We start from the raw sequence: 25,690 nt of genomic DNA on the forward strand, positions 1-25,690 counted from the left end.
AGAATAATAAAAGAATTATCACCGCAGAAAGTGGCTTTATCAATAATTAATGCACAAAGACAAAATTACGAAAACAAAAGCATACCTTCCTACTGGCTGCCCATGTCTAAAATAGGAAGGTACATAAATTACTTGAATAAAATTGAGAAGTAGTCTCATAGTACACTTTCAATGTTTTTAAATCTATGACAATAAGCTGCAGGATAATTTAACATAAATATATTAATAATATTAATGTTGCATTATAATTGCATTTTCTCTATTTATTTGTTTATCATATAAATATAATTTTTATTTTACAGACTTTTACCTCATAAAGCATTCAAGCACATATTAGACTTTATTGATGTAAGAATGTATCCTGAAGAACCTATATAATATCAACCTAAGATGATACTATAGAATCAGGGGCCCGGACCTTGCACTTTCTGATTTCTTCTTTTTCACTCGTCTAAAGAAGCATCTAAGTGGAAAACAATTTTCATCCGATTTGGAGGTAAAAGACGCGGTCTACGAATGGTAGAGGAAGTTGGCGGGAAACGAGTGCAACGAGGGCATAAAAAAATTGATTCCGCGGCTCTTTAAATATTTACGTTTAATTCCCGACAAATGTAATTTCGAAATGAAATTGAAAGCTCATAATAGAAGGAGTATATGTGATCTCCGATTTCTAATAAAAAGTATTCCTTACATTATTAAATGAAATAAACGAGTCGGCGGCTACTTGGAAGAGTGTTCCCAATCTTACGCATTTTTAATCGATAAAAAATTCAGGTATTCACTTCTCATTTTTATCGATAAATGCGTCTTTAAATGTACATTTAGCACATAGTTTATGTTATATATACTATAGAATCTCCAAAATAAATAAACGCATTTATTTATAAAATTGAAATATGAATACAAGCTTTAAATTTATATTTTTATCAGTGTTGTCAGATTGGAGAAATTGTATCCCATTTTTCCTCCATCACGGGGGATTTTTTGCAGGCTAAAAAGTTTAGAAAAATTTTCAGGAAAGAAAAACATAAAGATCTAGTACCTTTGTCTTCTAAAAAAATTTCACGTATGATGATAACAAAATGTAAAAATTTTGGAAAAAATTCCTCAACCTGATAACACTGATTTTCATATATCTTGCTTAAAAAAAATTATAACAATACTGGCTCAATCGCATTAACGTTTTAACGTTTTTTTTCCGCGGATATTAGCTTTATTCCGAAAAAAAGGCGCGTTTTCAGCACACGGTATTGTAAATACCTTCCTCATCGTCACCGGTGCTTGCCGAAATATCGGACATCTCGGAATGAGATGGTGCAAGCTTCACATAGCCCCGATCTCGTTCTCTGGTACCATTCCCTCCTATCGACGGAAGTTTTTCCTCCTGCAATGAATCTCGCAACGGACCATTGCCACCGCCCGGCTCGCAGATTTCCGCATAAATCTCTTCCGGTTTTGGCGGCGGTGTGGGGGGCAACGGCGTTAGGCTATCTCTTACCTTGGAGTACGGTGGATCCATGTCCGGACTGCTAGTCTGCATTTCGAGGACGCTCGTCGAGATCGAACGCTGCACTTGTTGCCTAGACGATGCCTGTGATGCCTGGATCAAGTTTGTGTCCGACTCCAGACTGGCGTATCTCTCTGGTGACCGCATGCCGATTTCCGGTCGTACAGCGAATGTGAAAGATGCCGATTTCTTCGCAGGGTTTCTGCTTTTGCTACCCTGCGTTATCCTCGAGATTCTATCGAGGAAGCTGTGATTGTTACCGGTGCTGCGGCTGTTGCTCCGGTCGCGAATCGTAGTCTTCTTAATGTGCTCTAAACCCTCTTTTAAACTCTGCAGAATTGGCTTCGCCTCGGGCTTTGCTTTAATTTCTTTCAAATGCAACTCTTTTAACTGACTATTGTTGGACGCCGGTTTTGGCGGAGCAACTCGAGGTTCAGTCGCTCTTTGGTCTAAGGCTCTTCTATAAAATAGTACCAAAGCACATTGTTTTCGTTTTATTTTGTTTATTTCGTAATAATGAATTATTAATGTAATAATTTAAAAGACGATTAATAAACAAAAAAATTTCTCATTCGTATTACGAATGTATCATGTTTTTACATTAAGGATTAATAATGCAAGCGCTAGAGAAAAACTGAATTAACTGGAACAATTCTTCACGAAATAAAATCTAGCAACTTAAGAAAGAATCTTCTTTATATTTTTTCTAATTAATCTTATATAAAATGTTTTACGTAATACTGTCTTTATCAATCCTGCTTTATTAAAATACTTTATTAAAATTATAATAATTGTATATTAAAATTTGCATTTTGAAACTCGTGTTATCCCACAGTTTAAATAATTAATCATATATAATGTTTTTTTTCCATGCAGTTGACTCTTACCTGCAAGCCGAGAGTAACCGCTGCATTTTTGGCGAAGCGAGCAATCTCGCTTCCGAAGGACATCCTAATCGTGCCCTTTTCACCCGAGGCGCGGTTGGACCGGTAGCGACGAGCTCTAGAAGTTCCGGCACCGTAGTATTAGGTAAAGGTCTCTCTGGCATCAGCGGTACTGCACAGCCGAGAACTATCGGCCCTCTAGTCGCATTCTCCAACTGCATCAGGCCGCTGTAATCTCGCGGCAACGGTATGGGCAGGGGTCCAGCGACTAGACGTACCTAAGGACCATACACGCGAATTGCATTGCTTTTAATTAATTTTAACATAGATAATCGGAGAGAATCATTCGGTAAAAGCGGATCTTGGTAGTCCTAATAATATTTTTCGCGTGAATTTGATTTTTACACTAAAAGAATGATTTTGCTGAAATATTAATTCGAAAATAATTATGTTACACCATTTAAAAAAAATAAAGCGTTAAGCTGGTTTTTGTGAAATATTATCATGCCTGAGCGTCATATCTAATTTATTTTGATGACCCATAATAAAAAATTATTTTCCGATCTGTATCTGATTATTTGTCGTTTTTGAAACACAACTTTAAGGCGTTACGACGAGACTTACCCTCAAGGGTAGATCCCTCCTGGCGAGTTGATGAACCCGGTAGAGCACCGCGTCGCTGCCGGTGTCGAGGCTGCCGCTCTGACAGGTCGCGTAGAACTCGCCTCTAGCGACAGGTCGCGTAGAACTCGCCTCTAGCCGAGAGCGGTGCGAACAACTCATGCCCATGAGAGTCCAAGCATTGGGCGTACTGATCCCGCTCGGAGGATCTCGAGCATTTACCTTCTGGGACCATTCCAGACACGCCGCTGGCGACGGGAGCCCGACGAGTGTCCTGGAAAACGGCAGTCAGCCGCAGGACCTCACCGGCGCGCACCGTCGTCTTCGTGTAGTGGGCCCGTAAATTTCCATTCTCTGCGACAGAAATCAATTCAAACTTGATAATACTTGATAGTACTGTTTTCATAAATATTAGCAAAACTCATTTGGGATTTAATTAATTCGTTTATTTATTTATTTTTTTTTTTTATTGAAAATTTAGAACCGACTTGCCGGGTTCGTCAAGAGAGAACCAAAGAGATAGTGCGGTACGGAGTCTGTAATGTGTAGAATAGAGTGAGACGGCACAGTGAGAGCAGCGAGCGATCGATCAGCTAGTCGCCTGACTCGATACACGTCAGGAGTTTAAGTTGCCGGAATCAAAAATTAAATTTTGCACACTTTTTAATTATATTTTTAACGCATTTATAAAACAATTTTATTGCATTTTTAAAAATAGCATTTATGTTTTCTATTTGTATGAGAAGCAAAACGTCTTTCGCAATAAATCCGTTTGTGTTTAAAAAATGCACAATTACAGAAATATTTTGTATAATTCTTTTTTGCAATTTTGCTGTAATTTGTAAAACATCGCTAGCTAATGTATGATAAAAAAAAAACAATGTTTTGACTTTGCAAAAGTTGCAAGAGTTTTTGCTTAATCCCGTATAAGAAAACATTTTGTCAAAAAAAGTTCCCACGCGTTTTTAACAAGATAACACACAAGAAAAAAAATGAGTATTAAATCAACAATTTATTATCTCATATATAAGAATATAAAATCTTGGAAGAATTTATAATCTTAAAGACATAATTCGCTTACATAAAAAAACAACATTTTATCTGTTTAAGATAATAAATTCTTCCACGATTTCTTATTTTTGATTATACATGAAACAATGAATTGTTAATTTGATACTAATTTTTTTCTGTGGACGCATGACTAAACCGACGATGTTGACATTCAAGGAACATACCAATGAATTTCCATATGAATCGCATGCGTCGATCGTGTACCGTTGCGCGGATGCGTAGGTATAATCAAAAGGCGGGGTGACGAGCAATTAACGACAATAAACGCGCCGAATAACGGACGCCGACGCGAGTCGACGCCGCCGCGGAGTTACGGGACCTATTCGGATCTCGTCGAAAGGAGGAGCCGAGCAGGACAGGGATGCGCTCGCGCAAGAATCCTCCTTTTCCGCCGTGACCATAATCGTTATGGCGGCGTGTGTGATGGCATAATGCTCGCGCCGCGAGCTGTATCCGTGTATATGCGTTTGCAGCCGCTTATGCATCCGCGCGTCCATGAGGAGGACGGCTTTCACCGGGCCGCGTGCCTATTACGTTACGCGCCTGTCGCGCGCGCAAGCCTCGCCTTGGGTACATTAAACGCACGAACGTACGCCACGAAAGCCGCCCATTACGGACACATTGACATTCGTGTCACGGTCAGCCGCTGCAGAGAAAATTAATCCGCGAGATCTATGTGCACGCGTATCGCGAAATTGTAGGACATTTAGGTCTTCACGTCTAAACAATGATATCGGAAGAAAGACGAAGCCAACGGTCTTACGGCGCCGTTAAGCAAGTGAAAAATACGAGTTGGGCCTTACCGTTCATACAATTCGTGAACAATCCGCAATTTCTCCGAATACTACTTTCCCAAAGAATTACAAAGGAAATTTCTCGTGTCTCGGGAAAGAATCTGCGCTAATAACAAGAGCCGACGTGCGACTCGTAGCGGACAGCCGCGTTTCCACAGGTAGATCGCAGCGAGTGATAAGCGCAGCTGCGACAGTTGGCCCGTGGAAAATGCGGACTTGGGTTGGTCAGGATAATAAACTCGACAGGTGCCTGAGATGTAACGCGAGATACCGTGGGAAATCTGCCTTCGAAACGCGTACGCGAGGAAAGAATTATGTAAAATATGTAAAATGGTTAAAATAATTCTGAAATTATTGCTAGATGAAAAAAATATTTTACAATCTTTGAGATCTCAGATAAAAAATTTATATCACTGACGTTCAAGTTCGACGCGTACTGTAATGGTTCTCTCGACGATAAAATACTACGGGCCACTGATAAAAATAACTTACCCATTTTGGAATGCGTCAACGTGTAAGCTCGCAATGGTTTTGCGAGCAAAAACGCCGGCACTCCGGCGCGCACCAAGGCGCCGACTCTTCTGTACACCCTGGCATTTCCGGTACCACTGTTGCTGGAGACTACCGAGAACCAGCCTGTAACATAGAGAAAGATCACACGTGAAATATTGTCAAAGAAAAGACATAATTTAAAGCAAACTTACGAATAGAGTATCGAAAAAGAAAAAAGATAATTCTTATGCCTTCTTTGATTTTTTCTTTTTTTTTTCATAGATAAGTGTTATTTCTCTCCATTTGCAAAAAATTAAAATTAAGAATGTTTGAGCTTTAACAATATCGGCTGCAAGTTATAAAAATTTAAAAATTGCACTCAAAAAAGAAGTGTTTATTTGAAAATATTAAAATGATTTATTTCTGTCTCCACACTGAGACAAAAAAATACTAAATTGTAATAAACATTTAATAAATTATGTCGTTGAAGTATTTAAATAAATTTTTTTCAGTGTATTTTTGAGATACATAAAAATGTTTTGGTTTTAAACGGTGTTTAGATTTAAAACACTAAAATATTTAAAGCCTATTAAAGATGTCCGTTTTATACATTTTAGTGTTTTAAATCTCTGCATCATTTAAAACAAAAACATTTTTAGTATTTAAAAAACGGAGACAGAAATAAAATATTTTAATATCTTAAAATTAAACACTTGTTTTTTGAGTGTGCGGATTTATTATAATATACCATTGATCTCGAAATAATTTTTCGCCTTTTCAATCCATTTTTAAATAAAATAAAACTAACAAAATAAATATTTCTTAGACGTTCAAAATTTGCTGCAAACCGTACGTCTCGAGAGTTGCCGAAAGATTATTTCTCAAGGACAACCATTATCGTGGAAGTAGTCTTTTGGCAATCTTACGAAACGTAGAATTAATTCTCATATAATCAGTAATTTATATTCCGTATAGCTAAGCCACACAAGCACATAGATAACAAAAAGAATATCTGTTTTGAAGAAGCATTCTTACACAAAACCGGTTATTCAGGCTAACGCGGAATATTTTTAGGTAACGCGCGGCAGTTTCCTCTACCTGAACAGAACTAGTAGTAGTAGTAGAGGGGACCACGAAATCTTTTCAGGTTGTGTCCTTGACCATTCTATCTATAGAGACTACTTTGTGTAAGAATGCGCCCTGATCATCTATTCCATCATATATTCCCGTTACGAGTTTCAACGTAATATTTGAGGGACATATTTTTAAATATTATAAGACTCTTTTAAGCATTACAAAAATGCAAAAAAAAATTAATTTATTAACCCTTCAATAATTTTCTCCTTAAATTTTGCTGTGTATTTTTTAATAATATATTTCTCGTATACATTTCCTTGATTTGGACAGTTTCTTGATTGAACGGTTTATATTTATTCCAAATGAGAAAAAACTCGTTGTATTGTCGTTTAAAAAAATCGTCAGATAATTTTTATGATTAATAAATTAATAAAACAAAGACATTTAATAATTTGGTATCTCAAGGTATTTGAAAAATAGAATTCAATTAAATTTTAATGTTCTCATCCTTTTTTCAAAATCAGGAAATAAATATTATTTTTACATCACGAAAAACTTTGCAGATTTATTTTATACGTACATGATGGATAACGTACACAGAGATGACAGTAAACAGATTATAATTTAATGATGTAACTTAACGCGGAGTTTTCTTGTGTTAATTAAAACATCAAGTACAATAATTTTCATAGAATTTCAGAACAATAAAATTTTCTCTTCATAAATTATGCGCATTTTATTATAATAATTTTATGCGTAATATTTTAAAAATTTCTTATACAATTTCAACATATCATTTTATCACTTTTATTATCTCAATATGAAAATTTCTATTGATGCTACAGATACGTATCACGAATAATACTTTCCTCGCCGAGTTCTCAGAGCCATATATTATCCGCAATGTGCTACCATGAATCTGATAAGCGCATTACATCGGAATACATAAAGAAGCTTCCGTGAAGCACTTTGCATCGAATTGTATACCAATGCATAAAAAAATTCGAAAGAAAGTGTTTGTAATAATGCGCTTCCTTCTTTCCCAAAATAAAAAAAAAATTTTAACCATGCAGAAAAAAAACTAATTAGCAGAAAACTCATTTAAGTACCATATGAATTTAATCTCGTGTTTAGGGGGTGGGAGGAGGCATCTCGACGAGTACGAAAATCGCGCTGAAACGTCGCGAAATAAAATGCGCATTCGCCAAGGACGTTGCCGAAAGTTCTTACACGCGTTTGTATCGTGCGCAACGGCATCGGGAAAAAACAAGATTGAGAACTTTCCCTTCGTAGTTTCTATTTACGCGCTGCGTGCGTCCTCGTCGGATCATGCATACGCCACTACCGTATGCGTAGGCACGATGCGTGACATGCGGTTCACGCAGCACACGTGATTGCGTAACAGATCGGGCACGCATATAGACATAATTACATATTCGCGTGTGCATATCCGGACTTCCTAGTTAACCTATCCACCTCGCGGTAGACCGAGTACGACGAAAGAAAGGGACATAGAGGGGTATAGAGAAAAAGAAAGAGAAAGACAGAGAAGGGGGAGAGGAGGAGCGAGGAAAGAAAAGGGAAGATGCTGAGGCTACGTTCCGTTTCACGCATAATACGCACGGCACATTATTTTATCCTTGTAATTCCCCAAATGTTAAACAAGGACGAAATAATACATCATGCGCATCATGTGTGAAACGGAACGTAGCCCGAATCTCTCTCCTGCGAGAGAACGCGCCATGGTTTTGTACAATTCTCACCGAATATGTTAGGCTTGTTTTTAACTCAACTGGCTGTGATATGTTCACAATTTATCTTTCCGTCCACGTTAGAAGAAAAAGGACAAGAACAGACTATTATCGCTTGCCGAACTCGCTTGTTGATATCGCGATATCGTATCGAAGCGTCGCCTGCTGATGGCAACTAACTCCACTCTGCCGATAAACAGTATCGCCGCGCTTAGCGAAATTGTTGCGCAATGAGACGAATCAAATATGGCGAATGCGACACGCCCGCGACGAAATTACGCCGTACGCGATTTCTCGGACAAACAACACGGCGAAACTCGCGTAGAACGAGCTTCGCATAAGCCATTAAGACTGTATCAAATCTGCGTGTTAATAGGTCTGTTCGTGTTGCTGCCCTTTTTGAATTAATTTTTTCGTCGTCTCTCTCTTTCTCACGGTCGAATATATATTTATCTCATCTCGAGTGCAAAAATTTTTGGGGATTTCAAGCAACTCGAACAAACCTAGTATAACGAGCTTAAAATAGGACGAGGTGCTCCAATATACTCACAAAAATAGCCCGAACGCCGCGCCGGTCTCGATCGCGGTGCGTCTGCCTCCGTTGCTTCACGAGATCCGGGAACGAATGTATTACGATTGAGATTTGTACTTCCCACGAAGCACTGCCTTAATACATACACGCGCATGCGCGCAGTCGAAAATGTACGATCGATGAAACGATTGAAGAACGAACATTATCGCGGACACACTCGCCGCTGCCCACACCGCGCGGCGTCCCAGCGAGAACTAACGGGAGATAGCCCCACTTCGCCGGGCCCATAGCGCTTGCCAAAATTACTACGCGCGCAATAGAGAACGCACGCGATTGGTCAAAACGATGGCCCAGGTAGCTCGCGATCAACGCGATCCGGGTAAATCTCTCGCGATGAACGCAACTGGATACAAGAGAGATGGAGCGATTTCTATATATAGGATTTTTCTACGTGAATATAAAAGATAGATCAGAATTGGGAAATAATGCGTTATTCACTGTAACATTGCTTTCTTACGCGTTGCTTATCATTTTCGTTACTTTTTTTTCGATAACGATTGTTGCTTTTTTCTGTCTGCAATGGTAACGTTATTACATTTTTACAGTAGCGGTAACAAATTTAAATAGTTATTATTTTTATCTTTACTTTTCTACAGAGTTGTACAAGCTAATAAATTTTTTTTAACTGAATTAAATTAAAGTTAATGGTCTATAAAATTAATTTAGTTATGTTAAAAATTACACGAACAAAAAGCTAACTCAAGTAAAAGTTACGTTAAGATTAAATTAAGCTAAATTAAAAATTAATTTTGAAAAGTATTATTCATTAAATTAGAAATTCGTAAGTTTTTAAATTAAATGTATTCAAAACAACTGTAATATGAATCGACAAACAAATTTAATATTTCATTTGTAAATTAAACTTATATACGCAGAAAAATATCAATTCCATTGCTAAGAAAAACATTTATTCAATTTATATGTTTTCTTCTGATAAGTAACAATGTGTCTTTAACAAAGAATATTTTCTTGATAAGTCAATATAACAGATGAGTTTTTAGATTGAGTTTAACAAATAAGTTAAAAGTTATTAATTGTTTAACTGATTATTACTCAATTCTGACCATTACTATCAAAACATCGTTGTGCAACCGTGTCTACGCGAGAAAAAAGTAGACCCCCTAATGTTTCATTTCTGCCAAGCCCACTCAAAGTGCTAAAAAATTTACGGCATGCGAAGTTTTGTTTTATGTAGGTATTATACGGATAGCTCTAATACGCAGAAATCGCCCTATCTTTTTTCTAGTTATTACGTTCGTCGAGAGGAATTTTTCTTGGATGTTTACGGCCGGTCACTCTATTATTTTGACTAATCGTGTGTTTACACTAATGCGCGTTACGCGCGTAGTAATTTCGGGAAGTGCGGCGGGCGGTGGAAGGGGAAGTAGTTCCCACTGAAGCACCGTGCGGTATGGACGTTACGCGCGGCGTCGAGGTCCTTCGATCGTCTCATCGATCATACGCATATATCTCTGGCCACGCGGGTAGTGTAGCAGTGTGAAAAATATGTCGTGTTTACCGCTCGCGCATATTCGAAGTAACAGATGCCCTCCGCGACCGAGGCCCGCTTCGCGACCAAGGCCGACGCCGCGGTGGGCGGAGGAGGGGGAAGTAGTTCCCACTGGGTCACCGTGCGATATGAACGTTACGCGCAGCGTCGCCGGTGTCCTTCGTCCTTCGATCGTGTTATCAATCGTACGCGTACATCCTTTGGCCGTGCGCGAGCTTGTGTGCCGGGTAGCGTATTATGAAAAGTGTGTTGTGACTTCCGAATCTCGCGTATATTCGGAGTGACGAGGCGCTCCGCGAGCTGGGCCAGCGCCGCGGTGGGCGGAGAGGGAGGTAGGGGGAAGTAGTTCCCAGGGAGACACCGTGCGACATGGACGTTACGCGCGACGCCGGTGTCCTTCCTCATCCTTCGATCGTGTCATCGATCGCATTTATGTATATCTTTGGCCACGCGCGCGTGCGTGGCGGCTAGTGTAGTGCGGAAAGTGTGTTGTGATTTCCGAATCACGCACATATATTCGGGACAACGGAGGTGCTCCGCGAGCTAGGCCAGCGCCGCGGTGGGCGGAGAGGGAGGTAGGGGGAAGTAGTTCCCAGGGAGACACCGTGCTACATGGACGTTACGCGCGGCGCCGGTGTTCTCCCTCGTTCTTCGATCGTGTTTATCGATCGTACGCGTAAATCTTTGACCGCGCGTGCGTGCGTATCGTGGCGTAGCAGTGCTCCGTGAACTTGTGAAGTGTGATTCCCGAATCTCGTGCGTAATATTCGCAGCAACGGGGGCGCCCCGCGGCCAGAGCCGGCGCGGCGTTCGGAAACTTTGTCCGCCATGTTTACCCGTCGACGTCCGTTTTCCCAGAAGACGCTTGTCGCGGTGCTGCTTTTTTTTTCGGATGGCGAAACGAGTGTCTCACATCGACGGACTGTGATCGGTCGTGATGCTACCGTCTCGCGGATGATCGAGCATCGACGAGAGCATCTCGCGTAAGACGCGTTGTACGAACTACGGTGGAGCTCGTCGTGAATTTTCCATCGTCCGGAGGAAAGCGCGGCGGGCGGAGGAAAGGGGGAAGTAGTTTCCGCTGGGGCACCAGTGCGGTACGGACGTTATTACGCGCGGCGCCGGTGCCCTTTCTCGTTCTTCGATCGTGGCAGTGTATTATGAAGTGTGATTGTCGGATCTCGCGCATGTTCGGAGCAACGGACGTGCCGAAGTGTTCGAGAACGTTTTTATGAGTACGCCGATGTCCTTCCTCGTCTCCTCTCTTAGGGGGGCTTAAGCTCGCGTAGTTCGAACTCGTCGGAACGTTCGGGTGCACGGATCGCGGACGATACGATAACCTAACCTGTTGCGCCGTGCAAATCTACACGAGATCCGCGTCAGTGAATACAAAAGTTCGGATGTCGCGAGTGCTTATAGTCGCCGATGGACCGTCCCAGCGGATGGACACAATGAGGGATTTTCGCACTTAGTTGCTGAGTCTGTGCATCGATTCTGTTGTGCCTGATAAAAGAATCCGCCACCGGACACAGAGTCATCCTGGCTTGCTGGAAATTCCTCGTCATCTTTCTATCTGCTGTGGAGAGAGAAACGACAACACAGACGCAGACGCATGCTAATCGGTAAGTCGCATATGAATGATTTTAATAGAAGTTTATTCAATACGTTTATTTAAACTTTATAGCGTTTATTTTAATTGATGCAACAATTGTTCCAAGTCACGCGAATCTGAAAAGTGAGCTGTAGACTTTTTCGAAATTGACAATGAGTAAATTGCGAATTGTGAAAAAATTCGATAATTTATTACGTACATATTTTATGTACGATCATAAGTCTTTCGAATGGCGACGCATTATGATTCCAAATTTTGAAATTATTTCACACAACATGCTGTGAATTTTCAGGGTTGGGTAATAATTTAATTAATTAATTTTTTCCAAATTTAAAAATTTATATTAAAAAATGAAAAGAAAAAAATACATTTCTACATAAAAAAACAATATTTCATATAAACTTAATTTACAAATAAAGTATTAAAAATTTATTTGATAATTGTTTTAATGAATTGTTAGAACTGTTAGAATTATTTACATACATGTTATTTGCTATTTATTGTACAAAATCAAGTTTCCTTTTTTTCAAGTTAATGGAAAATTCAATTAGTATACATTTTAAAAAATGTTGATGAGAATTATATTATTTAGATACACTTAGTATACATAAAAAAAATAGTCATGAGAATTATTTATATACACTTAGAATAATATCATGTTATATCTATTATATAAAATCAATTTTCTCTTTTCTTCAATTTAAATTTTTAAAGCTACATTTTAGAAATAATTAAGTAAATTTAACAATCTAAAATAAGTAAATTCAGTTTAAAAACATAAAAAAAAAGTTTACTCACAGAATAATTTTTATTATATCTATTATACAAAACCATTTTTTTTTTCAAATTAAATTTTTAAAAGACACTTTAAAAATAAATTTAGAACAGTTTCTACAAAGAATCGGCAATGTTTAGATAAAAACATACAAATATTAGCATTCCTACACGAAATAATGTCTAACTTTAAAAAATTATGAATTTTTAATTTAATGTGAAAAGTTTTAAAAATTAACTTTCAATTTAAATTAATCTCAACGTAACCAGCTAGCTTGTTTTCTATTATTATAACGTTTAACATAACTGAATCAACTTTTTTAAGCCATCAACTTTAACTTAATTCAATGTGAAAAAAATATATTAACTTACCCATCCCTGTGAATTTCGCATGACAGAGTACAACGTTAACATGCACGCGCGCGTAATGAAAGTTCTATATCGTAAGTTACGAGCTGTAATTATTTTTAGACGAGTACAAATTGCGTACAGCGTAATGCAAAACAAATGAGCTTCCGATCGGATCGTTAACCGGTTTGTCGTCGTTATCGATTTCTACCGATGCATTTCTAAGACAGAGTTGTTTGAAAGGCTAAAGCCGTGTGCTTGTTGCGTTGCGTGCGACAAAAGTAAGACTTTCCACATGGCTTCCGACAATTTAACGTTTCGCTGCACTTTCTCGTACAATTTGATCGATAGAATACCGACAGGAATGATGAGATTATCGTTTAATAAAAATTTCTACATTTGTTTATCACCAACCAACGAAGAATATTTTTTTTCGTTTCTTACACCGTTAAATGTTAAAGAATCCAATTTAACTAATTAAAAGCAAATTTAAACTAATTCCTTGAGCTAAATAATATTTTGTTACTTTTAATTTTCACGTGTATTGAAATTTATTATTTTAACACGAAACTATAATTGAAAGAACGACTTTGTCTAATCTCTCAATAATCAATTTTTGTGGTTAAATTGTTTAATAATTTCAAAGTAAACAATGTCCGTATTATCGCATACGTACCTAGTAAATAATAAATTTAATTGAAGACAAATTTAATATTTCTCGAGTAAAATTATTTTAGTTGAACCAATATATTAAGAACAGTGGCGACTTATAGATATGATTAAAAATACCTCAATTTATGTGTAAACACGTTGAAAAAGATACGTAAAAATTTATTTGTGGGATACGAATTCATTGAAATAAATCTTATTTAAATAAAATTTTATTTCCAGCAAATAAATCAATTAATAAGAAAAATTAAATATATTTTACAGAAATTTATATTTTGACATGACAATCAAACTTGTCCGTAATAAATGTCGAAGAAAATATCACAAGTAACGTTTGTTTCTGATATTTTGACTTTTTTTTCTCAATGCGTCATTAATGAACATCAGTATAATTTGCGTGTGCACTGAAAAAAGTTTGATGATAGCAACCAAATGTTGAGACAAATAATATCAATTAAATATTTGATTAACCAAAAATAATTTTACTTTTCTAAATATTTTGTAAATATTACCAGATGATTATACTTACAAATATTTGTAAAAATAAAAGTATTTTTGATTAATCAAATATTTAATTGACATCGTTTTTCTTCAACATTTGATAATTATTACTATTTTTCAGTGTGGTTGACATAATATATGGTATGGTTAGCAAGATTGAAAAAAAGCTTGAATCTATGTTGCAGAAGTTTTATGAAAAACAGGGTGTGTGCGTGAAGCTGGCACATAATTTGGTGGAAACTCACTAAATATTGACACTTCTGGGTTTATTTTCAATAGTTTATTTTCTACTTCCTGATAGATAAAACAAATAGTTCTGGCCTTCAAAGCAAAAAAAAACGCATAGGACAAAGTGAGACGCCAGGTACACGCAGCGTCTCAGTTTGTTCTGCGTCATTTTCCAGATCCAATTCTTGTAGGATTTTAAAAAATCTATAGTTCTAGATGAGTTGTAGAAATAGTTCTAGCGTATAACATAGTTTATTTAATTTAAAAAAAAATTATTATAAAATATTTATTTTATAATATTACATATAATAGAGTTCCGTGTGCAAAAAAATATTTTTCCTCCAGTTCTGACATATTTAACGCCTTCCGAAGAGTTCCGGTCGCTTCAATTATTTATTAATTAGAAAAAAATTGTTATCTTCCGCGAAAGTGGTATATTCGCGCATATGGGTGAGACGCTGGTGTATATTCGAGAGTTCTATGCACCAAAAAATATTTTTCCAATAGTTCTTTACGTATTAAAGCGCCTTCCGAAGGGTTTCGGTCGATTCCAATATTAATTAATCAACAAAAAATTAATAACTTCCAAAAAAGTTGATTTTCCGCATATATGGGTGAGATGCTGATATTTTTCAAAGAGTTCTCTGTACGAAAAAATATTTTTCCTACAGTTCTCAACTTATTAGAACACCTTCCAAAGAGTTGCGGTCGATTCCAATATTAATTAATCAACAAAAAATTAATAACTTCCAAAAAAGTTGATTTTCGGCATATATAGGTGAGATGCTGATATTTTTCATAGAGTTCTGTGTACGAAAAAATATTTTTCCTACAGTTCTCAACTTATTAGAACACCTTCCAAAGAGTTGCGGTCGATTCCAATATTAATTAATCAACAAAAAATTAATAACTTCCAAAAAATTGATTTTCCGCATATATGGGTGAGATGCTGATATTTTTCAAAGAGTTCTCTGTACGAAAAAATATTTTTCCTACAGTTCTCAACTTATTAGAACACCTTCCAAAGAGTTGTCTTCGATTCCAATATTAGTTAATCAACAAAAAATTAATAACTTCCGGAAAAGCCGATTTTCTGCATATATGGGTGAGATGCTGATATTTTTCAAAGAGTTCGGAAGGCGCTTTAATACGTTAAGAACTATTGGAAAAAAATTTTTGGTACACAGAACTCTCGAATATACACCAGCGTCTCACCCATATGCGCGAATATACCACTTTCGCGGAAGATAACAATTTTTTTCTAATTAATAAATAATTGAATCGACCTGAAATCTTCGGAAGGCGTTAGATACGTTCAGAACTGGAGGAAAAATATTTTTTTGTACACGGAACTCTATTATGTAATATTATAAAATAAATATTTTATAATAATTTTTTTTTTTAATTCAACAAACTATGTTAAACGCTAGAACTCTTTCTAGAACTCATCTAGAACTATAGATCTTTTAAAATCCTACAAGAATTGGTGAGACGCTGGTGAACCTGGCATTTCAATTTGTTCTACCTTTTTTCGTTTTAAAGGCCAGAACTATTTGTTTTATCTATCAGGAACTGTAGAACTATTGAAAATAAACCCAGAACTGTCAATGTTTAGTGAGTTTCCACCAAATGATACGCCAGCTTCACACACAAAAACAGGCTATATTAAAAAGTCCAATATAATTCGTTCAGTCGAAAAGACAACGTAGTAGCGCGAGACAAGCCCGCTGGCAATTTTATGCAACCCTGCAGATACACCCACGTGCTCCGCATGAGAGAAAAAAAAACGCGATTCATAATATTATCTTCCTCCATGTACATTACATACATATGACTCTTAGGTATACCCCGACAGTTTTGTCGGCGGTGATAATGTAGGTGTTGATCGAAGAACCTCTCCAACGCGTTCACGACGAAAGAAATTGAGAAATGATTGACAATCAGAATCTCCCGTTGAAGTATTGTAGAATCGAACAACAAATTCAACATAACAAGCATTTGTACGCACGTATATGTAATCGAGGAAATGGTAAGCGCAAAGCGCCAATATGTTTCCACAGGGTATTTTGTCCACTTTCGATTTCGCGATGACGAAAGAGAAAGAAAGAGAGAGCGAAAGAAAGATGCGATTCGCGGCGATAGAGCGATAAGATTTTGTTTTATAGCGATTCATCGGGAATCTTGAAAATTACGAGCGGCGAGAAACGATGAAACTTACGCTCTCGATCGTATCCTCTTTACGACTGCAATAATACAACCGTGTTTACGACTGACGGCGAGACTCTCTTTCACTCTCTCTCCCTCTCTCTCCCTCTCTCTCTCTCTCTCTTTCTCTTTCTCCGGGACGCGGCATGAATCGATGCGGATTTGCAACGTAATCCCTTGCGATGCAACGACAATGTACGCCCGGGAATTCGCGCGGGGTCTCCTTCGCCGCGTCTCGGGGTATCCTTGTAATTAAGGCCGCCGCGCCGCGAGCGTTGTCGGCCGCGATGCCGATGCGGAAAAGTGCAGACCGAAACGGATAATAATTGCCCGCGGCCGGGGCCCCTCGATACGACATTATAAAGTCATCATGGGCAAGGGGGCACGCGTGCTATTCTCAGTGCCGACTCGGGCGACTTTTTCTGGGCAACGCCGATCCGCGGAGATCTGGATCCTCGACGTGCCGCTCATCAATTATGAGTTACGATCGCGCCTCAAGGCTCCGCTGCAGCAATCTCGGCCTCGAATCGAACGTCCTCCGCGCGCGCTCGCGCACGCACGTCTCCCCCGAGCCTTTTCCTCCGCTGCTGCTGACGATAGCTATAAATCGCCTATCCTGCCTTTTGGCAAGCGAGTAGAAACGTCCTTGAGTGTTTATTGTCTGCCATAGGCAACGATCCCCTTTTTTCAAAGAGAGAGAGAGAGAGAGAGAGAGAGTAGTGAGATACGTATAGTTTCAACGAAACAATCAATCATTTTCTAATAGAATCTTGTTTTTTATCTGCCATCCCTTTTTTTTTTAACAAACTAAGGAAGTATGGACAACGATTAGAAAGCAGCATAATGTGTGATTTTAAATAAAAAAGATATAGTTTTATTGATTACTGCGTAATCAAGAATATTTTATACATATATATCTTTACGGAGAAAAATAATTTTGCTATTACAGTAAAATTTAGTTACAACTAGTTTTAGAAATTATTTATTAGTAGAGCAGAATTTATCTTGTTGCTTTAAAATAAAAAAAAATGCTGAATTTGTTTTTTGATTAATTTGCTGTTAAAACAAAATTATATATTCTTATTGTTAGCAAATACTTTTGCTATAGCAAAATACTATTGCTCTTCTCTTTCTGTTTCTTTAAAAATAAATTTGTTCTTACAGAATAATTTATAAGCTCAGTAAACTTATATTTAGCAAATTTTAACCTGTTAATTAATCTCTTTTTGCTGTTCGTATAATAATTAATAGATTTTGTTACAGTAGCATAAAATCTGCTACGCAAATGCTAGCAAATTATTTTTCAATTAGATAGATATTTAGACATTATAATTAGATAATTGGATATACATTATATGTTCAGTTATATATATTATATATATAATTATTTAATTATAACATGAAGAAAAATAATTTACTATGTAGCATAGCAGATTTTATACTGTTGTAACAAGATCTATTAATTAGATATGTGGATAGCAAAAAGATTATTAGTTGAAAGTGCTAGATGATATTTGCTAAATATAAGTTTGCTAAACCTACAGATTATTCTGCTAAGAACAAATTTATTTTTGTGAAATATAATATATATTATATATTATATGTCGCATTTAAAATATAATAGGAAAATATAAAAATCTATTAAAGCTAAAAATTCTACAGGGTGTATAAAATGTATATTTTTCGTAATTCAGTGTTATATGAATCGATAACGTTTTCCTTCTTATTTCGGGAACGAGCGCGGATAGAGATCCTCAGTCGAGCAATTGATAAACGTTTTCAATTTCATACCCGTGGTTTCGCTATCGCGAATCTCCGTCGGGAGTAAAGATCTCTCAAGTGGACGCGCGAGTTAACTAACGGGAAGGATTCTCTTAGCGCTAGCAATGTGCTTCTCCGACATGGTTCGACACTTCGTCGATATTACACACCGTGTGCAGGATCGAGACGACGACGAATGCACGCGCGCATGCAGAGCGCATCATTAGGGCGTTCTGCCGACGGCGACGACGCGTCGCGTCGTCGCCACGAATCCGCTCGGGACTCGAGAAAACGCGCGGAAAATGCGGAAAATTATATTCCTCGGGACGCGTCCGCGTGCTCGTTGCACACCCGACAAAACAGGTTGCTTTATAAATAACACGCGACGGCACTGAGAAGATATCACGACCGCGGCGATCATCTTCTCCACGTACAGTATTTCAACGAATGTAAGCAAATATCTCAAGATAAGATAATCGAATAAATTAGATCTGCTCAAGTTGAATCAGAGTAGTAAATTTCTCAGAATCAAAGTATTAAATTTAACTCTTTCGTGCTTGAGCATTTTCTAGGAATAATTCATTTTTCTTAGAAGGCGATATTTTGGGCGATATTTTGATTATTTAACTCGCTGATTGTGAATCTGTAAGCAAAATTTCAAAATTTAAAATGGTAGACCAAAATATCACTCAAATTCAACAAAATTTAGTATTTTTATCCGTCATATTCAATTTTGAAAGTTTAATTACAGACTCCTAATAAACTCTAAAAAATGGAATACGAGTTTTATTCAGACCCAAGAAAATTTTATATTTTATTTATATTGGACTTGATCATTTTGAAATTAAATAACAATTTTTTTATAAATAGTTCTTACATTGACTTGCAAAAGAAACCCAAAAAGAACTGTCTTAATTTTTGTGGAAGATAACTGCACTTTTCACTTTTATTTATTTTATGAATTTTTGACGAGTTATGGAGATCAAGGGGGAAAAACTCTTAAGAATATTGATTTTCTTATGTGTATAAAAGAAGATTGTAATTAGCACAAATTGCACAATATAAACTTTTGATATAGCCTCCAGACTAGATTGTACAATATCAAATATTGTGCAATAATATTGAGCGTAGAAACCGTTCAAAACTAATACGAAATATACGCAAGTAACAATTAACGCTCCGGGGCATTCATTATTCGTCTTACAATCATATTCAGTTTTTAAAAAAATAACGTGATAGGTAAAGTATTTTACATCAGTGAATAGGACCAAACAAAAGTTTCTTAAAAATAAAATCAATAGTGAGAGAAAATGCAATTATATAATTTATATATATCGTATTTTTTACAACAGCTTTCTCGGTAAATTTTTACTCGCGAGTTATCAATCGAAATTACGACGGGGTTTATATCGAGACGAAGGTCTGTGCGGCGGATACTACGATCTTCCGTTCTGCGTATCCGCTTATAGGGGATCGTGGAAGCGAGTATTTTCAATAGCCGCGCGAGGCGGTTATCGAGGGACACTATAATGCGAGGCGTAGGTAAACGACAATTAATGCTCCGCTAACTTTTCCGCGGCTGCTATAACCCCCATCGCGATACCTTGGCAATTGCGGAAGCCGGCGTTCTCCGCTATCGCGCTAATTGATAAAAAATCCGCGGTTACTCTCCCGCCGCGTGCGTGCTCAGGTGCATTCAACGCCGGGCACTTTTACTCCGGCGATACCGGAGATCGCGAGTTTATAAACCCGGCATCGAGAGATTAACGCCCGATTAATTAGTTCCGCCCGTAAAATATTCGTTATACACCTCGAGTGCACGTTGCATTCTCACGGCGCAGAATTCGAGCGATAAGAGGAGTCGCGGTGCGCGCCTATAGCCCGATCATTGTTTCTATATATACGACGGAAATAAAATCGGAAATCGCTTCGATTTTATTCGCCATAAAACGCGTCTTCCGCGCCGTTCCGGCGCGGCGGCTTCCTCGCGACCGCGCCGCCCGAGGAGCGATCATCTTTGCGTCGGGCGGAATTCTCTTGGCGCGGCTCGCGCTCGTAAAAGGCACGGGAATACGCCCCTCGCGGTTAATACCGGCGGGACGGCGATGCTGAACTTTCGATTTCGCGCCTCCCTCGCGTTTCCGAGATTTATGCAAATCTCAGAGGTGAGCAAAAGACGTATAGCCGAGAGAAAGAGTGAAAGAACATCGCAGGATATAACGCGAGTCCAAGATCCGCGTGGAAGTCCATATATACGAGCGTTCGCGACGTATTTCTGGTTGTAAATCAACGGGTTATGCATGAAACAGGCACAGAGTGCGATCGCTACTTCCGCCCGACAACGTTTAACATTCAGCGTTCCTCTTCACCCACTACTGAACTCCGACACTCCGAGTGACTTAAGTCGCGCTCGAGGCTGCGTGTAATCGCCCGGTCATGACGAATGGTTCCCGACCGAGAAGTACTGATGCAGTACTGGCGATGGAGCATGTTGTTCTTTGTTATTTATCGAGACGCGTTTAATTACCATGCAAAGGTAGCTTCAAGCTTCGTAAACTCGTTAAGTCCGCGTTACTAAAGCGTTCGAACGTAACATCGCCCGATGAGAGTTTGCGGAAAAAGATGCCATTCCGTGAGAATTTCTTGAAAAATATGTGCACATAAATGTAGAGTTGGGTAAGTTAATATATTTTTGCAAACTAAATTAAATTAAAGTTAGGGCTTATAAAATTGAGTTACATGAACAAAAAACTAACTAGTTAAAAAAGTTACGTTAAGATTTAGTTACGAGTTAATTTTGAAAAAAGCATTCATATTTAATTAAAAATCCCTAAGTTTTAAATTACTAAAAGTAAACTTTTTTTTATTCAACACAATTGTAATATAGATCATCAAGCAAATTTAATATTTTATTTGTAAATAAAGTTTACGAAATAACAAAAAAAAATATTAATTGTCTTTTATGTGAGAATGTGTTTTTTTTCTTTTACATAGATAAATTTTTAATTTGCGGAAAAAATTAATTAATTAATGTTTTTTTTTTCGTTTCAAAAATCCTTAATTACAATTGAAAATAAAATAATTTAAAATGAACAATAAGTAAAGTTGAAAGTTATTAACTTTTTACTAGTTATTACTACCCAACCCTGCATAAATGTGTACTTTTAGAGAAGATGAATCTCACGTGACTATTGCCGTGATTATTTTTATACATCTTATAAGTTTAGCGAAACAAAGTGAGCAGAATCAATTAAAACTATTTTTTTTATTACTCATTTGTTGCTAAAAAGTTGGCAAAGAAAAAAATTTGTTGCTTTGTTAGTTTTTTTAAAATAATGTTCCGCTAATGGAAGATTAAATTAACAGGGCAATATATGTATAATAGTAAAATTGAATATAAAAATAACATCCAAATTTGTTGCTCATGTAATATGTTAGTTTCGATTTCGTTAATCGTTCAACAAGTATACACGGCAGCGGAGAACTCAGCAGATAGATAAAGAATAACAATCAGAAAATAATCTGTTGCTCTCATGATTAAGAAGGCACCAAAACCTTTCATTCTCAGATATTATAACATCAACTAACAAAATCGAAACATATTTTATAAGGAACAAATTCTGTTGTTATTTTTATATCCAATTTCATTATTATAAATATATTATCCCGCTAACTTAATCTTTCCTTAGCGAAACATTAAAAAAAAAACTAACATAGCAACAAATGGGCAACAAATAAAAAATAGTTTTATTTGATTCTGCTCACTTTGTTCCGCTAACTTATAAGACGTTATTTTTATGTAGTTTAAAATAGGAAAATATTATTTTTTATTAAATTTTATTCTTTTATTGCCAAGAATTTCAGATAAATCACCAATTTTAAGTTAATAAAATCAGATATGAAAATATCGAAATTATTTAATCGAGTAAGTAATTTTCTTGGAACAATTGAAAGAAAGAGAAAATTGGCTCACGAGAAGAGTACAACATTGTATCATGAGCTGATAAAATCATCGTAATTTCGGTCGGATCACTACCGTGAACTGTAGCCGGTCCAACTTTTTTTTTTTTATCGAAGTGGCACTCCCACATCACGATGAAGTCACGAGCGCGCTTCACGATATAATATTTACCTGGTTGTAGGGATACGTCCGCTTTTCTTTTTTTTTCGTTATGCGACTCGGAGAGACGGTGACCCGAGCGTATAAAGCCAAGTCTATGAGCAGCTGATAGACAACTCGATCCGGCACGACGTGAAAGAAAACGATCCCGAGAGCGAAGGGTCAAAAGGGTTCAGTCGTGGCCGCGGCTCTACTCACGGAAATCCTCTTCTCAAAAAGTGTTAATAAAGTTGCGCCAAGTAATACCAGATGTTGCGGCAACATCACGCGGCTATCCCGCTTGTGTAAATTTCAATAATAACAGGACGACGAAGGAGGCGTAGTGTTGAACTTAAAGTCGGTGGCGCGAGATTAGAGGTATAATTCCATCGGCTTCCAGCATTGCCTGTACCAAACCGTACCTTCTATACGTAAATACTCATTATCGATTAGTGGCGACGGTGAGGTTATTTCTTCGCGATGCGAAACGAAGCGAGATACAAAGTCTCAACACGCGAGAAGAGCGGCGTACATACACGTTCGAACGAAACGTAGGGAAAGGTCAACGGTGTTGGTATACGCTAGGCGGAAACATGATGAAAATTGATCAATTCCAGCAGTGTGTCGTCGCGTACGACGTATAATAGCACGAACATGGCACAATATATGGCTGAGAATAAATATCTGTGCACGAGAGATAAAATATAAAATATGCAAATATGTAGTTGGGGTTGTTTTTTGAATTAAAGAAATAACAGCAAGCGAGTTTCAAATCCGCACATGGTAGAGACCGTTTGCTCCGCCAGCAAGAGAATCCAGGTTGCAAATTCAACGTTGTACGTTTAGTTCCCCAGAAAAATCATTCTCATGCAGCTGATTATACTTTCGTGCAATCCCGCGCAATCCCGCGATCAAGCGCTCACGCGCGTGCAATTCACGGTCGCCTGGCGATTAATCCGCCCAGCGTACCGACCGCAACATCTCGACATGAATCGGTGCGTGCAACGGGGGTTGCGCGTCTGGATTAGGGGCGGACTTCGTTAGTAGACGATTGTAACCGAACACTGAGAATTATAGATACGGCACAAAGTGTAATGAAAAAGAAACAGATGGTCAGGATTTTTCATTTAAAACGGTAAAAATCTGACGTACGATACTCTCGCGACTATTAGGCATGATGAAAAGCACAGGCAATGTAAGCAGAGAATAAAGAACAGTTCAATGTGCTGAATAAGAAGGAACGCTTTATATGTTTTCCTTATTTAACATATCGAACTGTTCCTTATTCCCTGTTTCCTACTCCCTATGCCGTTCATTGCGTCTAGAGGCTTCACTGATGCAAATGTTACAGCCGCAGTAACCGATTCTAACGACGACTGATCGGATCATATCAGTCTAGTATATCTTATAATAGGGGTTATATCAGTCGTAGCATATCTTATAGGTTTGCTCTTTTTAACTGAATTTCTCGCACGGTTCATCCTTCCTCTTTTTCTTTTCACACTGGAGAGAAGAAGAGAAAACGCGAACGGTGCAAGGAGATCAACCATGTAGCATAGATATACTGTTTGAGATCTTCATTTTTTTTTATCTCGTTTATCATCTCTGTTTATCATCAGATCGTCTTTATAAAACGATCTGATCTCGACTTTCGCCACTCTGCCTCGTGCGAGCAAGCGAGTCCTCCCTCCCGGTTGCGCGCGCCGTCGATGTAATCTCGTCCCACGCCAATCCGTGTATTTGTAATTCATGGTGGTTCATTGTAAAAAAAAAGTATTGTCAGGCGTTATGCTAATACAAACGGGGTATTATTCACGGCCGTATGTCTCTGACCACCTACCCGCGCGCCCGGTGTAACTGAATAATACGTTAGCGCGCGTTTTCCTCTGGCCTAGCTTCTACCCGGCATTGTACGTCTTAGAAATAAAATCCGTACTATTTTTATGCACTTTTAAAAATGAACGATTAGAAGGTTAAAATATAATACGGGACGAAAAATGCGCTTAACGAATGGCAAATCGCACACGAAGACGCCGGACGGAATTAACTACCCGTCGCATTCCGGCCTTTGACTCGACGTATCGATCACGATGATCGATTGTGCTCGCGGAATTGTATCGGAAATTCGATCTGGGATTAAAACGATTGCGGTGGATGATTGCGTAAGAGCGTGTATGCACACGCAGTATGTTACAACTAATGGATTGGCTATAGAAAGAGATTTCTTCGCAAACACACAACTGTGATTTAAACGACTTTTTTCCCTTTCAATTTTCTAAAAATATTATTTATGGCATTCGTTTAACGCGTGCCAATTTATTCATGATTTCTATTTCCATCTAACCGATCGGAAGATAGCTGAATTGACCAGTCATATTTTTATTTTTTATTTTTCTTGCGACTCGAATATTTATACGACATCGATGATTTTCTCGTTGATCGAGGAGGCGCGCGTTTGTCCGTTTATTTATTCACGCCTAACTGCATATGCGTATAACCGAGTGATAGTAGGTACAGTGATTTAACTTGAGCTCGCCAAAAGAAAGTAACAGATGGTTGTGGGTGGGCGATTGAACAATGAAACCAAGTTTACCCTGAAAGATAGAGAACGTCGTAAACTACACGCGAGTTTGATCAACGAGATTTGCACTAGACATTAGAAATTCAGAATTAAATATTACAAATTAATGATCACTTATTTTTCTTGGAAAATACTAAAGTAGAAGGTTTATACGCCACGAATTTACATTTTTTCATCGTAGACTTTGACAATCAAATAAATGTCCAATCAAACTCCATTTCTCACGAGATAATTATCTTAATATTCTTGTATATTCGTTAGTAATCTGCTTTTTTTTGTAAAATATCATTACTATGACAATGCACCGTAATATACCAAGAATCGTTCAGCACCACGTATTACTCAACGCGTAGAAATAGACGCGGCCTCGCGCATAATCTACATAGGAACGTTTCAATTTTCTCGGGTGCGGCGTATCCACACACGTTGCATCTGCCATACGGGCAACAACGATTTCTCACGGCCGTAATCGCGCTCGCGAGCGTGTTAGCGTGCTCTCTCGTCGCCGCGCCGGTTCATAGCTCTCTCGTCGCCGGTTCATAGCTCTCGCTGGCAAGAAGTACGAACGAACGAGCGGAGCGAGCGTCGGCCTATAAATAGTGAAGGAAAGTAT

At 37.9% G+C, this 25,690-nt stretch overlaps 1 protein-coding gene across 1 annotated transcript in view; it reads right to left on the reverse strand.

Annotated features, from left to right (window-relative positions):
• Positions 1-237: 237 nt before the first annotated feature.
• Positions 238-25,690, reverse strand: part of LOC105196218 — a 31,342-nt gene continuing 5,889 nt past the window's right edge. Inside the window, 5 exon segments of the mRNA XM_011162022.3 lie at positions 238-1,967; positions 2,395-2,669; positions 3,016-3,123; positions 3,125-3,366; positions 5,370-5,513. Coding sequence (XP_011160324.2) covers positions 1,238-1,967; positions 2,395-2,669; positions 3,016-3,123; positions 3,125-3,366; positions 5,370-5,513 — 1,499 coding nt within the window. The 3' untranslated portion in view covers positions 238-1,237.

This window comes from Solenopsis invicta, chromosome 14, assembly GCF_016802725.1.
Source record: "Solenopsis invicta isolate M01_SB chromosome 14, UNIL_Sinv_3.0, whole genome shotgun sequence".
Lineage (NCBI taxonomy): Eukaryota > Metazoa > Arthropoda > Insecta > Hymenoptera > Formicidae > Solenopsis > Solenopsis invicta.